This window comes from Hyalella azteca, unplaced genomic scaffold (assembly GCF_000764305.2).
Source record: "Hyalella azteca isolate HAZT.00-mixed unplaced genomic scaffold, Hazt_2.0.2 contig3312, whole genome shotgun sequence".
NCBI classification, from domain to species: domain Eukaryota; kingdom Metazoa; phylum Arthropoda; class Malacostraca; order Amphipoda; family Hyalellidae; genus Hyalella; species Hyalella azteca.
Genome location: NW_025933564.1, coordinates 279,631 through 305,542, shown reverse-complemented (window position 1 = coordinate 305,542; position 25,912 = coordinate 279,631). Strand labels below are relative to the sequence as shown.

The window sequence follows — 25,912 nt, the reverse complement described above, 5'->3', positions numbered from 1 at the left end:
AATAAATAGGACACAGTCGAACATAATAATAACCTTCGAGCAAGATAAACTTCTTAGCAAGGACGGTAAGAGGGGAGAATTAATAGCAAAGATACTTGAATGATTAAAACCCTATTAGTGAACAAATTTGCACCTCCATTCAATAACATCCGTCATAGGGGAACCAAAATACCGTCAGTGCTTCACAGCGCCCAGTTAGCCTAACTTGTGATTAGTTCGGCATCGCAGTCACAACGTATTTCAAATTCAAACTCAACGAATTTCAAAATCATGATATAAATAGAATGTGAAATTTAAATCAAATGCTTATTTCTATGAAAATCGAGTATTCATAATCTGACAGAATCCAGTTTGGCCAAGTTCAAGGTACAGAGCGGAAATATGTTAACAGTTTAAGGAGGCGAGAAACAGTTTTTAACAGAAAACAGTTTAAGGAGGCGAGTTGTGTTCCAAAGAACAGTTCACAAAAAGTTCGTTACATCGGACACTTACTGAGGGCGATACATAGATTGATTGCAGTTGCAACTTACTTCCAAAAATGGGCAGGCTGATTTCTCTGTCCTTAAAGACAGAATCTGCTGGAAGGAGAAAGGGAAGGTTACATGCAGGTCTCAGGTGCTGTTATTTATCTCTACTCGTCAATCTCATCTGCGATGAACAAGCGACGTCTCATACAAAGCAACGGTTAAAAAAAAAGTTATTTGTAACCTTTTTAGCGGCAGGTTATTTCTTTTGGCAGAATTTTTAGATGGGAAGGATTTAATATTGAAGGAAACAACTGCGACGAATAGGGTAAGACACGCGCCCCTGCCCATCACAGATGCCGGCATTAGCCCACCTAGTCATGCTAATGTTAAACAGCTTTGACTTGCAACGCATGCGGCACACATCTACAGTTTTTCTTACTCTAAACTCCAAATTAACAACAATAACACTCCTTTAAAATGCTTTAATAACGAGCTCATCAGCTATAGCAATCCACAGGGCTTGTTCAAGAAGCAGGCAATCCACTTCCAAACTCCACGCAATCGGAGAGAAAATAGAGGATTTATAACGGGCTGTAGTACAGACATAATCTTCCAGCAATAGTGGACAAATATTCAAATAAATTTTCATAACGTAGGTTTTCATACTTGCAAAATATGCCTGAGGAGAGCATTCGTTTTGCATCTTAAGGCTCATTTACACCAACCGAGCAGAGTTAGCCAACGTACAAATATGAAAAACTGTGCACATCATGCAGGGGGTATTTTCGCTCGCAGCGCCTGGACATATCAACGAGCAGGTCATTCCAGGGTCCGACGCAGTTCCCAGCGTAAAATCGGGGCCATCAAAACTTCCACATTCAATCCTTTAAATACCGAGAACTTTAATTACGATTTACTGTTTGGTATTTATAGGTATTTTGGTATTTTATTGATTATTTATTTTATTTTTTATTGGTATTTTAAAACCAACTATTGGTATTTAACCAAGTATATGTAGTCTATTTGAACAGATATTAGCAGAAATGATAGATTATAATGAATGAGCCCATACGTGCGCAGGTGGCGGATGATCTTTCCTTATTGGACTCGAGCAAGACAAGGTGGGCGTGGGATTATATTCAAGTATTTCAATAGCCTTCCTACTTTGTTCATTTTTAGTTGTACAGATTTAGTTACGTTTGGTGAGGAAGTTGTCAGCTATCATACAATGAATGATTTAATTGGAAATTCAACATTTATTTCGTAACCTTAATTGCGTAAACAATGAATGCAAAGCAATATTATTTTGCTAAAAATGTGGTTAAATTGTAGGTTTCGTATTGGCAATTTTGTTACTAAATAAATTCATACCAAGAAGTTGGCAATTGTCTAAAAATTGGAGCTCAGGAGCCATCAAACATTATATTATAGGCAACTACTTTAACTAAATACCGGTAATCAAATAATATACACACTCTACCACTATCACTAAAATAACAATAAAACATCACACGAGAGATTAGGTGTTGCTGATCACCAAAAGCACACACACCATTCAGAGGCACAAACATTATCATCACCGTATCGCAGCTGCGTAATTATGGTCTCTATTGGTCATCTTATCTCACCATCTTCAGGCGCCAGATACTATACTGTAAGTAGAGTTGAATTATCCCACTCTCATGAGAAGCAGTACCTGCCTTACAATATATAAGGCACTGCTTCAAGGACAGAAGGTACCTTATATAGTAAGAACGGACTATATAGTACCATATAGTAACGGAAGGTACCTCATATAGTAAGGACTAAGAACGGAAGGTACCTTATATAATATATAAGGTATCTTACGTTCACAAGATCTCACCATCTTCAGACGCCGTGTGTTCAGAGTCGAAGTCGTCCTGGTTGGGCGCATCGCCCACATCGGCCTCGAGTTCGAGGGAGTCCTGGGACAAATATTTCTCATAGGTGGGGCCACCGTCCGCTGGGAAGATGTCTTCGCTGAAGATGATGATGTTCTTGATGAGCTCATTGACCAGGTTCTGGAACTGCACCTGCGGACAAATAGAACTTCAGTGACGCGTTAAAGATATTAGTTACCAGGTTCTGGAACTGCACCTGCGGACAAATAGAACTTCAGTGACGCGTTAAAGATATTAGTTACCAGGTTCTGTACTGCACCTGCGAGAGCTTAGCACTGTAGCCGATATTTACAAGAAAAATTCATGAAGTAAACAGATTAAACGAAGATAACTGGGAATAGAAGAAAATGATGCACAATTGGAATTAAATAAAAATAATAAATAGCAATCATAAGCGAATTAGAGGCGAGAATCAACAACGAAAGATAATATTATAGATCTTTGTAAGGGATGGATAACCCCGACATACCTGGTCCTTGTCCTCAGGGATGGGCACCAGGGTCGGGCCGAAGCAGATGGCCAGGTTGTACGGGTCCATCATGTTTTCATCGCTGAACTCGCTCAGGCTGCACACACATCATAAACTTTCACATTTCTCATATTCTTTATTCATCTGCTTACAACAATCCATTTATTTTTTGCGCACACATCATCGAATTAACATAAATATTTAATGGCTTCTCCATTAGAATTTATCAAAAAAGTTATATGGTTTAGTGTTTAAAGTCATAAGAACTTCTTTATCAGTTACCGCACGCTCAATTGTCATGTAGAACGTTGAGAAATACCAACTTACGAACATCAAATACTGTTCAACGCCTCAAAAATCAGATGTTGTAAAATATAGCAGTTGCTTTAGAGTATTCAACAGGACAGAAGTTTTATGAACACCACACAGCGGTGGTTAAGAAATGCTTTACGACGTGCTATGGAAGACTATATAGGCAGAAATGAAAGAACAAATTACACTGCCGTCGCTAAAAGCAGGAGAACTACTGACAACATCCGCCATTTTCATACACTACTTAATGCTCGTGTTGACATCGCGATGTTCTAAGAACAGTTATGATTAATATTATAAATAATAATTATTTAGCTCCGATGTTATACCGAGATCATGTCACTTAGTTTTATGGTGTGACTTACAAATACAAGAGCACTTCATAACTATCCTACCTGGTGACGACCATCATTAACATGCGCAAATGTTACTTAATTAACCGGCTTCACCTGAACTTTACAGTAGTCATTAAATTCCAGTTCTTAAAAAATCATGCTTCACGATGAGAACTGTGTTTAAAAGAAAATTTAAAATGAAAAAAAGATTTGCTCAAGGTATACAATTTTCAAGCTTACTTACTGATTTAGAAAAGCGAAAAGGTATCGCATGACTACAAAGACTGGCCGGGGCAAGGTTATCACCACCTCTCGTATCTTGCTCACAAACTCCTGCTTGCACGCCAGCTCTGTGAAGAAAGATACACGCATTACTCCTACAAAACTCTATAGCTTGGCAGCTCAAGGACGTCGTCATCATCTTTATGGTAGAACATCAACACTGCATTTGTGTTGATGCAGTGCTAAATTCATTCAACAGAGCCTACATTCATGGTGGCATAACGTGACGTATAAGATAACAAACTCAACAGCGGCGCACAAAAGCTATGACTTAGAATTTCCATCAGCAGGCTGTTCGGGATAGCGGAATTAGGGATTCCCAAATTGAGAAGTCTTTTTTATCCAGGACAACACCGAGTTAGCATGCTAGTTAAAAATATTCAATAAATTTTTACTCTTAGACCACAAAGTCAAAGTGATTTCTAGGCGAAGATTTCTTTCCATTCAAAGCGCTCAAGCTTAGACATCTAAAAGTTTAGTTATCTATGTTTGGGTGTGCGACTATGAACTTGAGCTTGGATATCTAAAAGTTTAGTTATCTATGTTTGGCTGTATGACAATGAACTGATACCCACGCACGTGCTATCTCCATGAACTGGTCGAAGAAGACGGTAGGGAAGAGTGGCTCCCTGAGCTCCCTGAAGTAGAGCTTGAGGACCCCGGCGACGCTGTTCATGTCGCTCGCGTCGCTCACGTCAGCCAGAGGGTCCTCCAACTTCTCGAAGCTCTCACGGAAGTTGTTGATCTCCAGCTGACTGCCCGACACTCGGAATATCCCTTGATGGTGCAGACCTGCGAGGGTGAACATGGATGTGGTTAACAGCGGGTGCTTGGTATAGCAATATTAGTGCTTAATTTAGCATAATTTAAACGGAATATCCCTTGGTGGTGCAGACCTGCCACGATGAATATGGAGGTTGTTACAGAGGGTGCTTAATATGGCACTATTAGTGCTTAATTCAGTATAATTTAAATAATTTTAATAATTCAATTAAATAATACAACAAAATAATAGTAATTTTATTGTTAAGCACTCGTCGGAGTACTTAGCGCTTAATTTAATATAATTCAGTGTTTAGTGCTTAATTTAGCACTGTGCTCATAACCTGATGCGTAGTGTTATCTGAAGTCTCGCTCGCAAACTTCTAGAAATCAATAGAGCGTCTCAGATTCGAGTGACCAGAACATGGAGGCGTAAAGTAAGAATATAAGAGTATGAAACAATAAAACTCATCTCCACACACACAACACAGCTGAGGCACGTGTTGTGTGTCACACGTGCTCGGCCCTTATCACACGGTATACACTGCACGACTTTAGGATAAGTGAGGCCGTCACCACGATGACGTGTATGATGGGATGAGAGATATTTACTGGTGTTTAGCCTTAGGTATTTATTGTGAATAGCCTTACCACACACAAGAATAACACATCACACACATCACACATGAGAACAACACACAACACGTCTCACCATACAAGTTGATGACGCGTATACAGGAGCGCAGGATGAGAGGGATGTCCTGGTGGGTTGCCTCCAGATATTCCTCCAGGGACCCGCCAAAGAGCTTAGGCTGCCCCATCAGCGGCGTCCGGCCGATGCGGCGTCGCTTGGGCTTGTCTGCTGCCAGCGCTCTGACGATATAGACGATATATTGTTATTAGTATATTATTGTTGTTATTATATTATTTCATGAAGTTTCGTCATCCGCGCTTCGTCATCTTTACTCAGCACCATACACAACGTTTCAACAATCACGTTTCATCACAACTAAAAGATTAACAAGCATAAGCACACCAGGTTCTGTTAGGATAAAACTTATTATATTATGCCAGGTTAATAAAGGTTCTGTCAGGATTACTGGGATCGACCTAGGCAGCAATCGACATAGGCTCACTAGGTATTCCATATTCCTAGTCAAAATTTTCTAATTTTATTCAACATCAAAATTTCTTCGTTGAAGCTTTAATTCCGCGTTTAAACAAAATTTATTTGATTTTAAATTCTTGATGATAATTTAATCAATCCCATTGAATGTTGTACTGCATTATTATGAATGTTTACATTAATGTTATTTAGCATTAATGTTACTACATTGATGCTCGGCAATTGCTGGGTACAGTGCAGATGACACAACTGTCATCAAGACACATCTGATAGCGACTGGATGTGTGACAAACTAAACCATGAGCAACATGTGGTAGATTCTTCGCAACTGAACAATTACAGATGTTGGGAAGAGAATAACAAAAGAAAGAGAATGTAGGTACAGTAACGTAACTAAGGCTCCTCGAAATATTCCATTTTGAACTAAGAAATCGTTTTTTAAGCGAAACATTACCATGAATAGCCAGAAATATCGAATTTGTTGACCTGATAAAGCTATAAAGGAAGAATCGACATCGGGCAATATAAAATAATACTAGGATGCAAAAATCTATTCATCGATTCGCAAGCTGATCGATTGTTGCGATCAAATTGCATTAATTTTTTAGGGCAGTTTCGTACTTTTGAAGGCAAAGTTACCTCATCAAGTGATGCTCGCACCTTTCCTTATGTCACGAAAATGACAGTTCATGTTGGAATCATAACTCCGGTGCAGAGCTCTAAAATCACAGATTTGTGGTGCCATCTTTACAGATACCGCAGACTAAAAACAGGAGCATTAATAGCATGCACATCATTTTAAAATTACTTAATTATAAATTAGTTAAAGTTAGGCAACGGTGCAGAGTAGACAAGAGCAGAAGGTAGAGAGTAGAGCAGCACATTATAGAGTAGACAAGAGCAAAGTAGACAAGAGCAGAGTAGACAAGAGCAGAGTAGACAAAAGCAGAGTAGACAAGAGCAGAGTAGACAAGAGCAGAGTAGACAAGAGCAGAGTAGACAAGAGCAGAGTAGACAAGAGCAGAGTGGACAAGAGCAGAAGGTAGAGAGTAGAGCAGCACATATAGAGTAGAGCGTGTGTTGCAGTACCTAGCAGGAGTGGGTGAGGCAGAACTGGCGTGGTCGTCGCCGAGGGCGCGGCGCAGGAGCTCGTAGCGGCTCTGCAGGCGGCATATCAGGTTGCTGCTCAGCGTGTACTCACGGAATTTCTGTAATAACAGGTAAGGTATCAGCAAAGAATACGAGTTAGATGTTCAAATTACGAGATGAATGGACAAAAACCACACCACAGAACTAACTTTCAGGTCTTTAAATTCAGTTTAAAGGCCGACTTGGGCACTTTATTAAAGAAACTACCCGTGAAAAAAAGCACTGAGATTGAAAAGTCTCAAAGATTAAAAATTATAAAAAAGGCCCTGAGATTAAAAGTCTTTGAGATTATATATTAAAAAAAGGCCCTGAGATTAAAAGCCTCTGAAAATAAATATTAAACAAAGGACCTGAGATTAAAAGCCTCTGAGATTAAATATTAAAAAAAGGCCCTGAGATTAAAAGCCTCTGAGAATAAGTATTAAACAATGGCCCTGAGATTAAAAGCCCCTGAGATTAAATATTAAAAAAAGGCCCTGAGATTAAAAATTAAAAAAAAAGGCCCAGAGATTAAAAGCCTCTGAGATTGAAGCCTCACATTGAGATAAAAGGCCTCCGTCTCCTGATGGTCCGCCCTGAGCTTCATGGATCCCGCCTCTGGCACGCGCATCTCGCTAGCGTTCTTGACGGCCTCGTCGCTGAAGAAGTGCGCCACGTCGTAGTCTCGTCGGTTGAGCATCTCGAGCAACGTCTTCTCCGCGGTCTCGATGGTCTTCCAGTTCTCCTCAGACTCGGCGCGCAGCCCCGTGAGGCGGCTCACGAGATGCGCGTGACGCTTCTCGATCTCCTCCTGCACCTCACGGGTCACCTGCACCTGGCACACCTGTAACGCGGTAGAGTAAACAGCTGTAACAAGGTATACAGCTGCACGTCTGGTGAATATTGCACCTGCAACACGGTGGTGTAAACACCTGTAACAAGGTATACAGCTGCACGTCTGGTGAATATTGCACCTGCAACACGGTGGTGTAAACACCTGTAACATGGTATACAGCTGCACGTCTGGTGAATATTGCACCTGCAACACGGTAGTGTAAACACCTGTAACAAGGTATACAGCTGCACGTTTGGTGAATAGTGCACTTGTAACACGGTAGAGTTAACACCTGCAACGTGGAAATGTTAATAGTGGACATGACAGACGGTAGTGTTACATGTGCACTATTCACAGTATTGGTGTACTTGAACAAACAACACGGTAGTGTTGCATTAGCACAGTAGTGATAATTTTTTAATAATTCTCATCCTGGCATGACAATATCGAAAGTTCATTTACGTGTTTAACTGTAATTTCTAACACACCGAGAACAAACAAACAGAAATATATCACAAAACGCTACCTACTGACGTAGGCCGTTATAAAGGCTAAGAGGTATGGATAATCAAATACCAATGTTTACCTCATCGCCTTTGTGTCCCTGGAACTCGAACTTTTTAGGCAGCATGAAGGCAGCGTTATTGTACTTTAGGAACTTCTGCTTGTCGAGGCGTGAGTCAAGGTTTGTGATGGTCTTCTGTAGGTCGTCTATGCTGGTCTGCAGGCTGCGCTTGAAGCATTCCTGGCCAGACTGGTGCGTGAGTAGAGCTCGTGCCAGGCTGTTGTGAAGCCCAAAGTCCATTGCCTGTAATGTGAATAGGCTTTGTTATTCAGAGCTATAAGATGAACCTTAACCATTGCCTGTCATATGTAAATAAGGCTGTCATTCACAGCCATAAGATAAACATTATGGCTGTCATTCACAGCCCAAAGATAAACATTATGGCTGTCATTCACAGCCATAAGATGAACCCTAATTCAAGACATTATAAGAGAACGATAACAAGAGAAATATATTTATGAAATAACTCTCATGAGTGAAAACTTAAGCACCATTAATAAATGCGCAGTCACCGCTGGTAATTATACTGGAGAAGGGAGAGTTTGATAATTTTAATTTATGCCACAGTGCCTATCGCCCATCACAATGTGCATTGCCTGAGCAGCGAAGGTAAGACTGAAGAGATAAATAAGAATCAAGACTTACATGTGAGTGAAAAATTTTTATTTGAACAAGAAATGACTAGGTACTTAAATACATGGAGAATGCTTAACTGATATTCAGATAATTTAGACTGGGATTTCGGTAGAAGTCAATAACCTGTATAAATTTATACAATAACTCCATACAACCATAAATCATTCAAGCCAATCATAATAAAGTGATAATGTGGGTGATGAGAACTACTCATTTTTACTTGACGTAGTTACACAGAGAGTTCGTGTACAATACGACTCTTTGTGTTAGTTCTTTCTATGCAAGTATAAAAATTCAGATATATACTATATAGGTAGGTATCATATATTCAGATATACCGTACTTTCACATGTATATACCATATTTCACAGTCTTTTTCCTGCTTTACTTAGCCTTATGATAAGAAGCATCTGAACCTTACTGCCATGCAGTCAATGGATGACTTACATCAATAATATCGGACAGGTCCTCTACAAAGTACTTGTGTATTGCAGAGTTGGCACTCTCCATGCAGAGCAGATATTCATTGCGTGCCTTCAGAGCTTTCAACTTTGCATCCAGGAACTTGTTATTTCTCTGCAGGATATAAAATAACGTCAGAAATGCACAGAGAAAAATCACTGAAGAAGATTACACGACGATAAGATCAATCAGCAATGAGCATCCCAATCACAATATGTCAAAGATTGAAAGAAAGAAAAATCAAAACCAATACCTTTTGTATCTCTTTCTCGATGACGCGATACTTCTTGCTCTTATCTAGCTTTTCTTTGGGGACAGCAGCTTGCAGCTTTGCTTTCTGCTCCTGGAAACTGGCGAGCTTAGCCTGAGCCGCCTTGTGCTCAGCCTGGTAAGTGTGGTAAGTCCGTAGACTTGTGTGCAGCTCATGCAAGACCTTCAGTAGCTCTTCATGACTCTCATACGCAATCTCACGACACTGCAAAAAAATGCATAGAACCTATAGAAAAAAGCCTGATGCCCTCAACAGTGACGTTTCATTGACAGTTTATGGGGAGTGAAGTAGGTACGGTGAACATATGACGTTAAAGACATCTATTTGTTTTATATTTAAATTGAAACACCACTTTTTATCAATACCCCTCCACAAATTCATTTGATATTGTGCAAATATGATAGCTCAAACTTGTATGTATACTTGTACATTAAAAATTTCACCCTAGGGTAAGGTACACTAATTTGAGCAGTTAGGGTAGCAGCAGTCAAGTTGTTGAGGAAGGATATCTCCTGCAGAAACCCTTTAATGAGCTGGCATAGTGCTAAGTTTGCAAGACGATAAGATGTCTGAATTAGAATGTAATAATTGGAGCACCTGGTTTTAGGATTGCACAGTGCTGCTTCTAATGGACAACCTTCAAGCAGTCAGAAATGTCAAAGGCTAAGGAACGGGTATCAAATAACAATCTAATTTGTTGTGCTTGATATCTGTACTTGTGTGATCAGAGAATTTATCTACAAAATAACAATGTAGCTACTATTTTAAAACACGTGTCCTCTATGAAATTCAGCAATAAACATAGCACATCCATCATATGTGTAAGGTACTGACTCTCTTGTATATCCTGTGGACATCTTCCTGTATCTGTGTGAAGCGCGGCACGATGTTGCTGTGGTAGACCTCTGCCATGGCCGCCTGGTCTCTAGCATCCCTCCGCGTTTGCTGCAGTAAAACCATCCAACAGCTATAGGCGCTTGACAGCTCCCACTGCTCCCGTCTGTAAGACAGAGATTCAGTTAATACTTGTACACAATGCTAATATATTGCAGTGTTAACATTAGTGCTGTTCAGTGTATGCTGACTCTGCATATACCCAGTGGCTATACCGTGAAATGAATACATCAAAGTCAATTGAAGTTTCTTCCATTCACAGGTTGAATAAGAAAGACTTTGGAGGGCTCAAAAGTTATGAACTCTGCTTATTTTAATCCTGTTGCCTCACCAAATGTTAGATTAAGTAAGTTTAGATTATCTATTCACAAAAAAAAGTGGTGTGGATAGCGTAGCATAAAAGTAGTAGAATTTTTTATATATCTATATGGGAGAAAATAAAACTCACTTGACTTTCTGATCCTTGTGCTTGGCCTGGATGGTCTTGGCCATCTTGTCAAGTTTAGATGCATAGTCCTGGTGCACCTCAGCTCTACGGCGCATGAAGTCCTGCATTTCTGTCAGCAGCGACACTTGGGCCTCCACACGGCAATCCAATGCCCGTAGCTGTTCATTTAGCTGGCTCCTCAGCTCTGCAATAGAGAAACAAATCTTACTAAACTAGAATGTGTTGCTTTATCTTATAATTAATAACAATTTGTATATAGGTAACGTATATATATTATATACCAGTATAGCTATGGTATGTAATATATACATTCTCAAAAATAATAGAGCGAATATCCAAGAAAGTAGAAACTAACTTCAGACTGCATTCAGAACAAAGGTTTGATTCTGCATAAAACTATTTCATTCTAATTGAAAAAACTTGACCGCATGTAACTGCATTCAGCTGGTTCCATTCACTAAAACTAGCATCAAATTTTACATTTCCAAGATCATAATAAAAAAATTGAGAGAGAAAATAACATAAAAAAGATGATAATAATTCTTGCAGCAACATCAGTCGTCACAGTCACACAAACAAAATACCGGTATGTATACCGGTATGTAACAAATTTTGTACAACCAGGAATTTGTGTGTCCATGTGAAAAAATCTGATCATTTTGACTCTCCATAATTAAGATGTAAAAACATTACAAATGTTCATAGATACATAAAATTTTCAAATAAGTGTTCCTTATAAATGAGATGAACTAAGTGCTAAACAACAAATTTTACCTGGAAATTTATTATTGAGTAGTCTGGGGTCTGGGGCAGGCATGATGCTAAAATCAGCAGTAGATATATAGCCTCAGCCAATAATTTTAAATTATTCTCCTTTGATGACTAGATAACATGGCAAATTTTGCAATGCTTAGTTACAAGATTGAAAACCACATAGGTACCATAGAGCAAATAATGTTGCTTGTATGTATCTTCCAAAGCAAACAGTATCAAAATAAACAGATTCAAATTAAAAAAAAATTAAATCAATTGTTTCACTACTATAAACTCGAATTTGCACCTCAATTCAAGAAGTATTGGCTGTATCTTAGAAATTAACATGATCAAACTATGCATTCAAACTTTCATATCATGATACCATTGCCTAATAGGCTAATGCTAATGGATACTTGGATAGTAATGGTATAACTATTAAATAGGGCTTGAGAATAATTCTCATGCCAATATCATGAAGATGGGATTCAATTTTAAAATGTACATTATTCTATCATTTACAAGTTAATTAATCAAAATTTCAAGAAGTCAATACAAGAGGTCACAATGAATGAATGAATGAAAAACATCAAGTCCTACTTGCTATCAAATGAATTAACCTATTTTAATTAAAATCATAAATAACCCTAATTACCCTATAGACAAATGAGTTCACATACACATTGAATGAAAATTCCCAATATTGATATAGCAATACATTTTCTATTCTGAACCTGAAAAATTGATTTAACTAAGGTACCCCTATTTAAGTAATTTAACTTAGTAAGATAGGTTAGATAGCTAGTAGATATTTCATTTGCAACACATAAAGAAATATTCTGAATTTAAACTGTACAGGAGTCAAATACAGATTAATGCCACAGCATAACTCCTGTAAAACAAGTTGTCAAGGCTGATTGCTGAGGTTAGTGTAGTGTCAGTCTCAGAGACTCCCAAGTGCGGTATTGAGGTATATCACTATATGTCACGCAGCCACTAAGAAACTTTGAACCCCAACTGCCGACGTCAGCATTATACGTAGACCGTAGTGGCGGTACTGCGATAAAATATTTCCAACTGTTCACTAAATCATTCCTTCATAATTAATAACAAGCAGAATTGCTCGCGTCTTTCGTGAAGCGGGATGTAATTTGACCCCTGTGGCTGTCCAAGACTGATGAGAGCAGGCGGTATATTTTCTCGTTACGTTAGGGCTTACTAGCACACCAGTTGGTCTCGCCGCATGTTCTTTGAAAGTTATTAAACACTAGAAGCCTTTTCATTACACTGGAATACTTATAAACAAAAACAATAAAAGAGTATTCCCAAATTGTTTTTCATAAAATCATAAGCACAAAATTAAAATTTCAATGAAAAACCACGCCTACATACTGTCAATTGATCAGCAGTGACCCAGGCACAACCACACACTCAGCAGCCCGAGACGCAACTGACAAATCCTTGGGACCTTGAGAGTCGCGAGCTTGCTGACGCTAACAACAGACAGCAAAAGCCTACCAATTTGTCTGTATTCACAGGATGTCAGAACACGATACTCGTTGTTGTTGTTTGTTTTAAGGTGACTGAAATGGCTTCCGACAGGGCACTCGTTGCATCAGGATTCATCAGAAGATCTTCGGCTGATGCTCGCAATACTCAACTTTAATTTGTGATTTTAGGTGACATGAGACACCATGAGATAGTGTGTGCCTCTAGGTAAATTTTGGTTTCCTGTTTCAAGCATCAGGATTTTATTTGTTACTTAGCATGGGGCATGACCAGTTTAGTTTTTAGCTTCAACTGATGAAAAACATAAAGTGGTAAAGGGAATATAGCCGTCTAATGTTTTATTGTAACTTATAAGAGTCCAGCCAGCACCTTACGGACCTGCCAGCAGGCAATAAGTCCAGCAGCTATCTCAGTCAATTGTAAGTTATGGAAAGATCGGATTCCAAAAGCCGGATCCCTTGTGAATCAAGTCACGAAGAGTACAAGAATCGGCAACAGGCCATGGGCCTATTTCTTCAGTGCCGACACTTCTATTCTATTCTAACCTGGAGTAGCAGGTGTACTATATCTTCAATAAATAATTAATCGAAGAAGAATCTCCAAACGCAAGGTGAAAAAAACATTTTAGCAATCTACCAAAATGATGATTTTTGACAATACCCAACAAAAGTGGTAACAAGGCATATATTTTAAATTTGCAACATAATCGGCTTGAGATCTTAAAACTGTCGCATGGCTTCAATTTCGGACTTAATGCATGCATGTAACGGGCTGGACCAACAGATGTATCTCGGGGCGCTGCCTTCTACCTGAAATGAATTTCAAGTGGAAAGCAGCAGACAAAGTCCGAGTTCACGAATTCAACACTGAAAAAGATATAACAACCCTAAACCATAAGAATTGAACAATTAAAATCTCTCCAAAAACCGACATTGACGGCAATTGCCACTGATTTTGCCTTTTTAAAAATAGTTTCCTGGTCAGACCATAAATTATTTAGGAAGTGGATGCGAGAAATATTCGTCGACGCGCGTCAGACTAACCACGACTGATAAGGAAAACATATTTCGACGTGTCTCTTTTAGAACTAGAACCACGAATTATGCAACAATAACATTTGACATAATGATAATTAAGGTACGTACATCAGGAATACAAACATAATGATTATGTTGCGATGAGTGTCCTGTACGTTGTATGACATCGCTTTGAAGGAACCATTCGCCCGCTAAAACATCATGCGTTGCCTACACGTTGCAACAGAGCCTCATTGAGCTGATAGCAACAGCATCCGGTTGCATGGTGGCAGATGAGCGATTTCTGCTCGAGTTTGACGCTATTTTCGAGCATCTTTCAGTGATGACTTAATTCAACTTGCATGAAGATCATAGCATGAAGGACACTCAATCTTGTGTTCAAGTTAATTAATCATGCCAGATGTATGGTAGGTTAAAGCTGTCTTGTATGTTAAAAAATCGTGCCCTATGTAAGCTAGGTTTCTTGTCTGTTTGAAAATGGACACGTATGTAAGGAACTAAAGATCATATAGAGCTGGCTCGTTAGTTAGGAAATCAAGTTATTTGTAATCTAGGATAAAGATGCCTATCTAATAATCGAGTCGTCTGTAAGAAGGGATAATGCGGTCTCGTCAGATTGTAAGCTAGGATAAAATTGTATTGTCTGTTTAAAAACAGAGCCAAACTAAACTTGGATAAAGCCAACTTGTCTGGAACAAAGACGGTTGCTGAAGGTTATATCCTCGTCTAAGCGGAAACGCTCACAATTTCCCTAAATGCAACAACCCGTGACGTCACACCGCAATTCTACGTCACAGAAAATCCCTCGCCTGCCACCGAATTTCTCCCGCGTCACGGAGAGTTAAAGCTGAGTAATCGGACCTGCGAGAGTAAAGCCGCTTAATTCTATTGGTGTTTCACCTTATTCAAACCGAAGTGGAAATTATATATACTTTTTTATATACCTTATATACTTGTTACTTGTTAGCTATTAGTATTAGATGCAGAATTAGCTTGTTTGAACTAGGACTGTTAATGGCCATAGAAGTTATTGATAGATCTAAATTTTCAGGGTCTAACAATTCTACAAATTACGTTGGTTGATCGATATGCAGGTTTTAGGAAAAAAATGTAGTTAATTAACGACGTTACGTATGTGACAACATTAATTTTCAAGTTATAGGAAGCATTGAAGGCTATTGTAGACGTTTTGCTAAAATTTTAGGTTCACATTGCGCATATTTAATTCCAAGACTTTTCAGAATAACTCGAAATCAAACCAACTGAGTTGTCGAAAGATTTTTGACGATCACTTTTCAACAAGCCTTTGAAAATCTTAGATTCATATCCGGGCCAAGGCCATTAACTCACAAATAAATATATATAGTTCAGTCGGACCTTACAGTAATTATATACTCAAGCCTGCTGATATGAAAATTTTGCAGTAAAAGTGTTTAAGCTTTATCGCTAAGAAGCGTTTCCTTATATCTTTACTACGCGTATGTTTTTGCAATGGTATCTTTTATTGGGCCCAGCATTGTGTCATTCCTTACGTGCTTGCATCTTATCTTGCGTCACAGTATCTTGTCCAGGCCATACTTTCAAAATTCGCTAAGTGAACGTAAGTACTTACGCTCTATTTTCTTGTCTATGATTGGTGGATTTTGCTTGAAAGGCCGTCAATGATTGGCTGATGAACTTACGATCTTTCTCTTTCTGAAAGTATATAGGCCCAGGCTGAGCTCCCGTATATATCTTGATCGCGCTGGAGTTAGTACGCAGAGTTCATGTGGTGAAGGTGGTATTAGCGGAGTAAAATCATTCGCTAAAATTATCAGACACAGAAAATAAGATACGAAGAAGAACGAGCAACAGAAGGGCCCAGTCTGAGAACCCAATACAGCCGAGCTGGGGTTCTATATAAAAAATCAAGAAAGTCCCCAAATCCAGGTTCTAACGTCTGCTATTGGCGGGTGCGACTTGAAACTTGAATCGTGATTGGCTGAGTAATTCACGTCTCTGAACGAGTCGTGAGATAAAATCCGCGGCTGGCGCAGGCCAAATGATTGCCGCTATTACCGTCGCCCACACCACAGGCCGCGGATACGAATGCCGACATTGCATGCTGGGACTCGGAGTAGTTGGAGCAGTTTAGGTGATAGGCACGAGCCAATCAGCGGGATGGGCAATCAGCACAAAGTAAAGACGGATTTAGAGTAAAAAAAATGGATAAGAAGTCACAGACATGAGACATGTACACGCGAGCACCACAACAGCTGAGGCAAACATCACAGCAGGTGAAGAAACTACTACATCGTCGATATTAAAACAGATGAGGTATGAGCGATCATAAAGTACGCTCATTGATGCGTGGGCACATTCAACAGGACTGTGATTCAACAGGCAAGCGTGATATCAACGGGACTGTGACAACAATGCAGCGTGAGTGTGGCAAGCGTGTTATCAACAGGACTGTGATAACAATGCAGCGTGAGTGTGGCAAGCGTGTTATCAACAGGACTGTGATAACAATGCAGTGCGAGTGTGGCAAGAGTGTTATCAACAGGACTGTGATAACAATGCAGCGTGAGTGTGGCAAGCGTGTTATCAACAGGACTGATAACAATGCAGCGTGAGCGTGTGGCAAGCGTGTTATCAACAGGATTGATAACAATGCAGCGTGAGTGTGGCAAGCGTGTTATCAACAGGATTGATAACAATGCAGCGTGAGCGTGTGGCAAGCGTGTTATCAACAGGATTGATAACAATGCAGCGTGAGCGTGTGGCAAGCGTGTTGCCACTAACAGCAGGCCATAACATATCCATTGCATGGCGTCATGTGACAGCATTACAATGCTAATTCAATCGTAGGTTTGAGCTAGAGAAGAAACACAAGTATCACGGATGTCGGCATTTCATGAAACTAATAACCTAATATCGGAGTAAACGTAACTAATGGCCAGATGGTAACTAATAGCCTTATATTGGAACAAATATAACTAGTGGGCGGAATGTAACTAATAGCCTGACATTGGAGCAAATGTAACTAGTGGGCAGAATGTTTCATATTGGAGCAAATGTAACAAGTGGGCAGACTAAATAGTCTACTATAGACAACCAAGAGGCAGACACGCTAGCCTCAAAAATAAAGAAACCTGCGTGAAGACTTTAACTGCACAGAACAATTCCATGTTTTATATCAAACAAAAAAAATACTAAAGATTCGCCAGGTCCTCATGCTGCTGCAGGACCGTGTGTCAACCGTTTATTCGACGTGTGAATTGCACCGGAGATTCTAAATATTACGTCCATCATAACGTTTAATAACATTCTTCTTTCCATTCGTCCTAAAGAAAATATGACATGTAGTGACAGATTTTCTGCTGCATGACTCAGGTGTTATAATAAAAACATATGCAAGCGAAGATTATTATTCAGATAAATAAATACAGTGAAACAATTTCCTGTTGTATACACGTATGCACATGTTTCACGCACACGCACGCAGCCTTTGTACGGCGTCACGCACACGCACGCAGCCTTTGTACGGCGTCACGCACACGCACGCAGCATCTTAACGGCGTCACGTACACGCACGCAGCATCTCAACGGCGTCACGTACACGCACGCGTCACGTACATGCACGCAGCATCTTAACGGCGTCACGTACACGCACGCATCACGTACACGCACGCATCACGTAAACGCACGCATCACTACCTGCACGCAGCATTTTAACGGCGTCACACACACGCAAGCAGCGATATAACAGTATTCTAAGATAGTAGAGATTATGCTAGTGTTTTTATTATTATTTATGGAGATAAAGAAGCGATCTGAACTTCAAACCTACAGCTGAACACTAGGGAATGCAATGATGTATATATCCGGCATTATATCAAAGAGAGTAGGTGAAGACTGCAAAAATCCGAATATATATCCCAGTTACATGCGTGAATTATGATTACCATTCACAATAAATAGAAGTAGACCAATAGTAATCCACAATTTTCGGTTGTTAGATTATCACAGGGAAAACATAAGAACTGCGTTGTCTTATTTATCAGAACGCTTCATCAGCAATAAAATAATCAGGTAACATAAAATTACATCTATTTTTAACATTGTCTGGCGAACCAATTTGAAAAATGCATCCTAATCATCCAACTCTCAATGTAGACATTTTTAATTAAATGTGAATTTTCCAAAACTTTAATTTCCTGTCAAGTTTTATTTGTTCAATCCTGGTTTTTCAGCGCATTTTCTCATTTATGGAAAAAAAGGCGCTATTGTGCTCGTCATGTCCGTCCGTCCGTCTGTCCGTGACTTCACGTTTTCGTCGACGAGAAAATGCGCTCTCTGTCACTCACTACAGTGAGTACTGAGTTATATTTTTGTTTGTTATGGTTAACAGTAAAAATACCAGTAACTTCGGCTGACAAAAAATAAAATTCAATAGCGCCAACCGCGTACCGGACATGACTGCCTGTCTGGGGCGTCAGCTCACTTCCCAAGTGTGTCACTCAGCTGTGCCACATGAGTCACGTCTGTGCCACATGAGTCACGTCTGTGCCACATGAGTCACGTCTGTGCCACATGAGTCATGTCTGTGCCACATGAGTCACGTCTGTGCCACATGAGTCACGTCTGTGCCACATGAGTCACGTCTGTGCCACATGAGTCACGTCTGTGCTCTATACTCACCGTCTGTGTCGTGCAGCTGCGCAACGTACAGGCGGTGCCACATGAGTCACGTCTGTGCCACATGAGTCACGTCTGTGCTCTATACTCACCGTCTGTGTCGTGCAGCTGCGCAACGTACAGGCGGTGCAGGTCGGTGCCAGAACGCGCCGCCCACCAGCTGCGAACCCTGCGGTTCTCCTCGCTCAGCCAGCCGTGCAGCGTCGACAGCTTGCCCGCGGACGTCGTGGTGCCCGCGGACGTCGTGCTGCCGTTCGTGATTGTAAGGTTGTCGGCCGGTGCGGTTCCATTGGAGAGCTGTGAATCGCATATTGAGGTTCGACCTGAGACTGCCGTGGAGGAGGAAGGCATGGGAAAGGTCCTCCCTGCTTCATAAGTAGTGATGCTTCTGAAGCTGTCCCTGCGGGTGAAGACTTCCGCGTCGCTGCGGGTGGCGGTTTTCGTGTTCCTCAAGCTGCCTTTGCGGGTGACAGCTTCAGTATTGGGGGCTGGACTGGAGCTGTCGCTGTCGGGGGATTCCAGCGAGATGGGGGACTCAGACACGTGTGTCTGGTCACCCTCGCCGAGGGGGTCGAGGTTCATAGCTTGCTGATTATCTGCATTTGTATTCCCACAGTTTGGCGAGGAGTTGCTAGAACTGCACTATTGTGGCTTACGTTAAAAAAGTTTATGACACTCACGTTTTAAATACACTGATCTTTGTTTTTTCTTTGGCTACTTGGCAGCTGCTTATAACATATGAGTAAGACGGTCACTGACTATACATTAACCCGAAAAGTTTCCAGAGTAGCGGTATTCACCTGACATCACGCGAGCACTAGCAGCACTGAGGTACATCAGCGCTACTCTAAATCACTAGCCACGACGCTAGCTCAACGTCATTTAAGTGCATGGCGTCATTAATATAACCTAAAATTAACACACAAAGTAACAACTAACAACACACATCAACCAGCCTGGAACGACAAATAGAATTGAAGCTGCATTCTCAACCAATAAAAGTTTTGCGGCAAATTCGTATAGAAATCATGAGAAATGATGTACTTTCGAGTAGGCAAATCCTGACAAATCCCCTAGAATAACTAAATATGGTTGACGAATAAAATATTAACTTTCCAACTTTCATTTTATTTTCATACTAACTTGAAACTTAGAAGACTATTTTGAAAGCTGCACGTCCAGCGCTGCACAACCGCAGTAACAATCCAAGGAAAGCGCGCATCGCAACTTTCATCTCAGCCTCTCGACGCTTTCCTCTAACGTTCCTAACGCACGCGCTTCTATCCGAAGAAGTTAAATCTCTGCACGCGGCTGCATTATTCGCTGCAAAATCTTGTTCATGGAACATTTCTTACTCACAGAGAAACGTTAGGACATGAATGTTCGTTAGGGTGTTCCGCACATATGTCATTTAAACTCGTGATGGAAAACATACGATACAGAAATCTATTTGAAACACTGGAAAATTTAAATATAAAACTGTAATTTAATGAATTTATACTTCAGCCTTAGCTAGCGAATAGCGAGGAGAATTTCGCATCGGTCGGCTATATGGAATCTGGCGAGGTTAGTAACAGCTACACGAATTTTATGCCAACTGGCTTCTTTATACGCAGCCATCTTTGCCTTACGCAGAAATAAGTGGGGTTTTCAGGTGGTCCAGAATCGCTGCGATCGATCGGTGCCAATGAGATACTAATTATAATTTGTCTTATTCGTTAATGCCTGGGAGATAACATAAATGTTAATTTCAGGCTATAAGTCGCTCGAATTGCAGACAAGTATGAAATGTACCTATAGCACTGCCGCTGTTTTCAAGTCGCTTGCAACTCGTCTTCTTTTGAAAGCCTCTTCGAGAAAATGATGAACAGAAAAATTGGTTGTGACGAGTGGGGCATTAGAGTATGAATATCATCGCAATGAACGCCGGTTTGAACCCAGCAGAAGGAGTGGGTAAAAAACATGGAACTTATATAATCAAGTCACAGTACGAACGAGACAACGCGGGCAAGACAACACGAGCGAGACAACACGAACGAGACAATACGGGCGAAACGACACGAGCGAGACAACACGGACGAGACAATACGGGCGAAACAACACGGGCGAGACAACACGAGCGAAACGCCACGGGCGAGACAACACGAGCGAGACAACACGGACGAGACAACACGAGCGAGACAACACGGTGAGACAACACGGGCGAGACAACACGAGCGAGACAACACGGACGAGACAACACGAGCGAGACAACACGGACGAGACAACACGGGCGAGACAACACGGACGAGACAACACGAGCGAGACAACACGGGCGAGACAACACGGGCGGGGGCCACTTCACCGACTGAACAGTTGCGAGTGCAGCAGGGGAGACTGCAGCATTCTGTGATGCTCCTTATCAGCGCACAGTGAGCCGCTTGTCAGGTTGCGTTATCTAACAGAAATTTAATATAAATATTCCACGATAAAACAAATATTTTTGCTTAGCATTAGCCGTCTGCTGTGTATATACGTTCGTGACCGCGATTATGATTTTACTCCCGACAGAAGTTTACAATGTATAAGTTATACAAACAATTGCGCCAGTTTACATTGATCGTAAGTTATACAATGATGCCAGTTTACGTTGATCGTAAGTTATACAATGATGTCAGTTTACGTTGATCGTAAGTAATACGATGATGCCAGTTTACGTTGATCGTATATAAGTAATACGGTGATCTGAAAGTTTGATTTCACGTCCACGCTCACTTTTCTTTAAGGCTTATCTGTAGATAAGAAGGAAAAATTTCGGAGTCACAATGATCATATGACGGCACTGAATCTCACGAACTAACGGAGCAGCGTATAACTTTCAGAATATAATATTAATACCTACATTAACAAGGTGCCAAAAATGATCTAATATTTAGTGTGGCGTTGAAACTGTATAAAATTTATCACGCTAGAACTTTACTTGTGCAGCGCTGCGATTATTTACTTAAAAAATAGCCGAAATTTCATGCAGGAAATTGCGTCACAGGAAGTGAGAAATTATTTATATTTCTCATTTCCATTCGTAACGACGTTGCATCATGACGTGGCAGGTTTGCGTATTTGTAATTTGAGTGATAATTTGGCGCTTAGATATTTTATGTTAAATATCATATGTATTTAAAATAGTATTTTAGATGATCATTGTTCCTCGGGTGAACTGATGATTTCAGAATATCTTTTTCAATTTGCTATTGATTTTATCCTAGTCCATTCCTGCTTGGCCGCTTATCCATTTATTTTCCCACGATTTAATTGTATCCTACAATATGAAATAACCGCTACGAATGTTAGATATGCAAACATCATACTGTTCAAAATAGACTCAAAATTTTTCGGTAAAAAACATAATGATTTTTTGACAAAATCTTGAGTTACAAATATTTTGGTTCTGGCGTTAGCGTTGAAAAATAAACCCCTGAGCCTGGTGTAATTCCAGGCCATGGATTCGTAAACTCGGTTGATTTTGTGAAGATGAACACTGTCCGTTTAAGATGAACACTGTCCGCTCAAGAGGAACACTGTCCGCTCAAGATGAACACTGTCCGCTCAAGAGGAACACTGTCCGCTCAAGATGAACACTGTCCGCTCAAGATGAACACTGTCCGCTCAAGATGAACACTGTCCGCTCAAGATGAACACTGTCCGCTCAAGATGAACACTGTCCGCTCAAGATGAACACTGTCCGCTCAAGATGAACACTGTCCGCTCAAGATGAACACTGACTGTTCAAGAATCGAGCCATGCGAGAGTTACTCTTTGACTACTCACAGTAACTCTAGTTTCCAGGTTTCAATATCGAATATAAATGTTTATATAACTGTGGACAAACGGTTGACCCTTTATATATTGCAGTGAATGTTTACCAGGCAATCACAGACGAATAACGTTGCTGTCATAGCTCCCCCCCCCCACAGCCACATGCGTCTCAGGTGTGATACGAATGGCTGAGTAATTCAGCCATTCATTTACCAGCAGTGTAATTTAGCCAATCATTGGCCAGCAGTATAACTCATCAATTCATTAGAGAGCTGTGTAATTCACCCATTCATTAGACAACAAAGTAATTCAGCCATTCATTAGATAACAAAGTAATTCAGCCATTCATTGACAAGCAGTGTAATTCAGCCATTCATTGGCCAGCAGTATAATTCAACAATTCATTAGATAGCAGTGTAATTCAGCAATTCATTAGAGAGCAGTGTAATTCACCCATTCATTAGACAACGAAGTAATTCAGCTATTCATTGGCCAGCAGTGTAATTCAGCAATTCATTGGCTAAATGTGTGATTCAGTCATTACATTGCCAGTTTGTACCTACACATGCAGCGCAGTGTAACGAGTCACAGGATCTGCGGACAACAGAGAACTGTACAGCACAGCATGGCGCTCGTCCTCAAGCATGGCCGGCATTATATAGGAGGCGGACGGGCGGCCAACCGAGATGCGGAAATAATATTTACAGGGTCAGCGTCGCCACATCGATGGAGTGAACCGCCACATGTGGCGCTCTGAAGTGACGGCGATAACAGAGAGTGGCTGCTGACTGCTGAGTGCCTGCACACACGACGTTGTGGCACACGTGACATTGTGGCACTCACGCGCGCCGAACTCGCGATGCCGTGGCACTCACGAGCGCCGTACACGCGACTCACAAATTAGCGTGTCTATTTGTGGCGTCGCGTCCTCAACCGTCGCCATAAGCACCGCACTCTGCATGAGCTCCTCAAGATCTTTTGTTTTTAATTCGTCTTTGCAATAAGACGTCATATATGTCATTATATGATAGTTGCAATAGGGGCGACCGTGATGTGTCTTGCGCTGGTCCTTAGTTTTACTATAGTGGCAAGTCTTACGATAACAGTTCTTAGAACTTGCGACCATCGTAGAAATTACGGAAAACTTGGAACTCACAAACAGCGTAGAGCCATTGTAATAATTTCCGTCAGGTAAGTGGAACAAATAGAAAGGATCTGCTATCTCATCAAGTAAACCGTTCTGTACGATTTACCTGATGAGATGACAATGTTAAAAGTACCTAGGTACCTAACTAAAAAATCGAGCAGTTTTCTTTCAGGCACATACAAGAGTCAATGATGATGTTGTGTCGACCATAATCACAACTAGATGACCAGCAGGTCACTAATGGACGTGGTAGCAAGACTAGCAACTAGCGATGAACAGCACTGGATATGTTAACTACTGGGCCAGGCACTATACAGTCGTAGGCATCAAGAGAACAGACGCGTTGTTCCCGTCTTGTAGCGACATAAAACACGGTAACTAGGGTTGTGTTCTGCCTTTTCTCCCAACCACGAGAGTCACGAGACTAGAAGTTAGTCAAAACAGGCAGGCACCTGGCGCAGGTGTTGTTGAGGCTCCTGCGTAGGATACCTAACTACACGTTGGGTACAAACACACGCAGCACTACACACTATAAAATCCTTTAATTTTACCTCAAAATATTTCATTTATCCACAGACACGAGTTCATTGTCATAACACTCGCTCGATACTTCCGAAAATAAATTTCGTTGTTTAGGTGCGGACCGCCATGCCCGCCGGTAGCGCACCGTGCCACCAACCTCACTCCATCACAGCCGGGGCCGCACTGCTGCTGGCGCCTGGCGGACGAACGAAGCTTGTTTTGCCCTCAGTGTGCACGCCTTGCTTGCTCCCTCGTGTTTTCGAGTGCGTCACACCTTGACTCACTTCGTGACTCGCTGGTAACTTTCAGTAACACAAACACTATTTTTATTTGACTCATACTTTATTCTAAAAAGCATCCATGACGAGACACTTGTGCCAAAAGAACTTCTGGAAGGCGGTGCAGCTAACAGGATCAAGCGAACACCAGACAATGAGAAGGATAGGCTAATGGGAGGTATAGAATAACGACTTATAAATGGCTTATAAATGTATCCTGTTTATGAATCCTTATCAGGTTAAAAAATAAAGCTGTGGTCCCAAAACATGACCTTCCACTCCCAAAATTTACCCTTACTTTGCTTCACCTCGCATAATTTCCTCTCGCCCGTTTCACCAATAATTTGTTTTCGCTTTGCTTGCGTTCGCCGTGGTTCCCTCACCGTATTTCCCCTCTAAGCGCTGCCCTCGCGTGGGCAGCGCAACAATCGATCAGCCGGCGACGTCCCAGCGCCTGAGGAACGCACGACGCGCGAGTGAGGGCGAGTTTAAATTTAAAATGACCCTCACATTGGCCGCGGCTCGATGGGTGATGGCTGCCAATCAATACGAGGGAAATGCTCATCTAACCTGAGCAGAACTACCCACGCTTGCTGAGCGACTGATTGGAAGTCGGACTGCAAGATTTAAATTTTTATGACATGATTTTTTATTTAAATAATAATGATATCATTATTTTATCTGGGACCTATTTTGCAAAATTAGTCCATGTTTGTCCACAGCGCGAAAATTTAAGAGCCATGCATCCTTGTGACTTGTAAGTTAAAGGAAAAAAATATAACTCAGTACTCACCGCAGTGAGTGCCAGAGAGCGCATCTTCTCGTCGGCGAAAACGTGAAGTCACGGACAAAGGGACAGACAGACATACAGACGGACGGACGGACATGACGAGCACAATAACGCCTTTTTTCATAAATGAGAAAATGCGCTAGAAATGACAGTTTTAATTTTTGTATATTGTAATGTGGATATTCTTCTACGAATAGCACTGAGGCGACGATACCATCGTGGTAGGCCTGTGTAGGAAGTGGTGGCGTGACTCAGCGTTACTGTGATCAATACTGCGTCACGCGTAATGCTGTGGCAGCACACCTAACCTGACGCTGTAACACGTCGTGCTGACACGCACGTAACTGGCGTCAGCATTGGCTGCCGGTCTAAACCTCGTCGTCAGCATTGCTGCTGGTCTATACCTCGTCGTCAGCATTGCTGCCGGTCTTTACCTATGCGTCAGCAGATCCGTTTTACAAGCACTGCTGATTGTGCTGATGTTCTT

At 41.1% G+C, this 25,912-nt stretch overlaps 1 protein-coding gene across 5 annotated transcripts in view; it reads right to left on the bottom strand.

Moving 5' to 3' along the window:
• The window catches only part of LOC108668766 (SLIT-ROBO Rho GTPase-activating protein 1), a 50,590-nt gene that overhangs the window by 12,976 nt on the left and 11,702 nt on the right, over positions 1–25,912 (bottom strand). Inside the window, exons 1-14 of one of the 5 annotated variants that reach the window (XM_047879544.1) lie at positions 18,986–19,843; positions 10,915–11,098; positions 10,407–10,572; positions 9,555–9,776; positions 9,287–9,415; positions 8,225–8,446; positions 7,363–7,647; positions 6,765–6,883; positions 5,262–5,422; positions 4,367–4,579; positions 3,750–3,855; positions 2,859–2,955; positions 2,332–2,521; positions 531–578 (exon numbers count right to left, since the gene is read on the bottom strand). In XM_047879544.1, coding sequence (XP_047735500.1) covers positions 531–578; positions 2,332–2,521; positions 2,859–2,955; positions 3,750–3,855; positions 4,367–4,579; positions 5,262–5,422; positions 6,765–6,883; positions 7,363–7,647; positions 8,225–8,446; positions 9,287–9,415; positions 9,555–9,776; positions 10,407–10,572; positions 10,915–11,098; positions 18,986–19,475 — 2,632 coding nt within the window. In that variant the 5' untranslated portion in view covers positions 19,476–19,843. Of the gene's footprint in view, positions 1–530; positions 579–2,331; positions 2,522–2,858; positions 2,956–3,749; positions 3,856–4,366; positions 4,580–5,261; positions 5,423–6,764; positions 6,884–7,362; positions 7,648–8,224; positions 8,447–9,286; positions 9,416–9,554; positions 9,777–10,406; positions 10,573–10,914; positions 11,099–11,688; positions 11,893–18,985; positions 19,844–25,912 lie in introns of those variants that run through there. The other 4 variants (XM_047879545.1, XM_047879548.1, XM_047879547.1 and 1 more) reach the window with 4 other exon arrangements.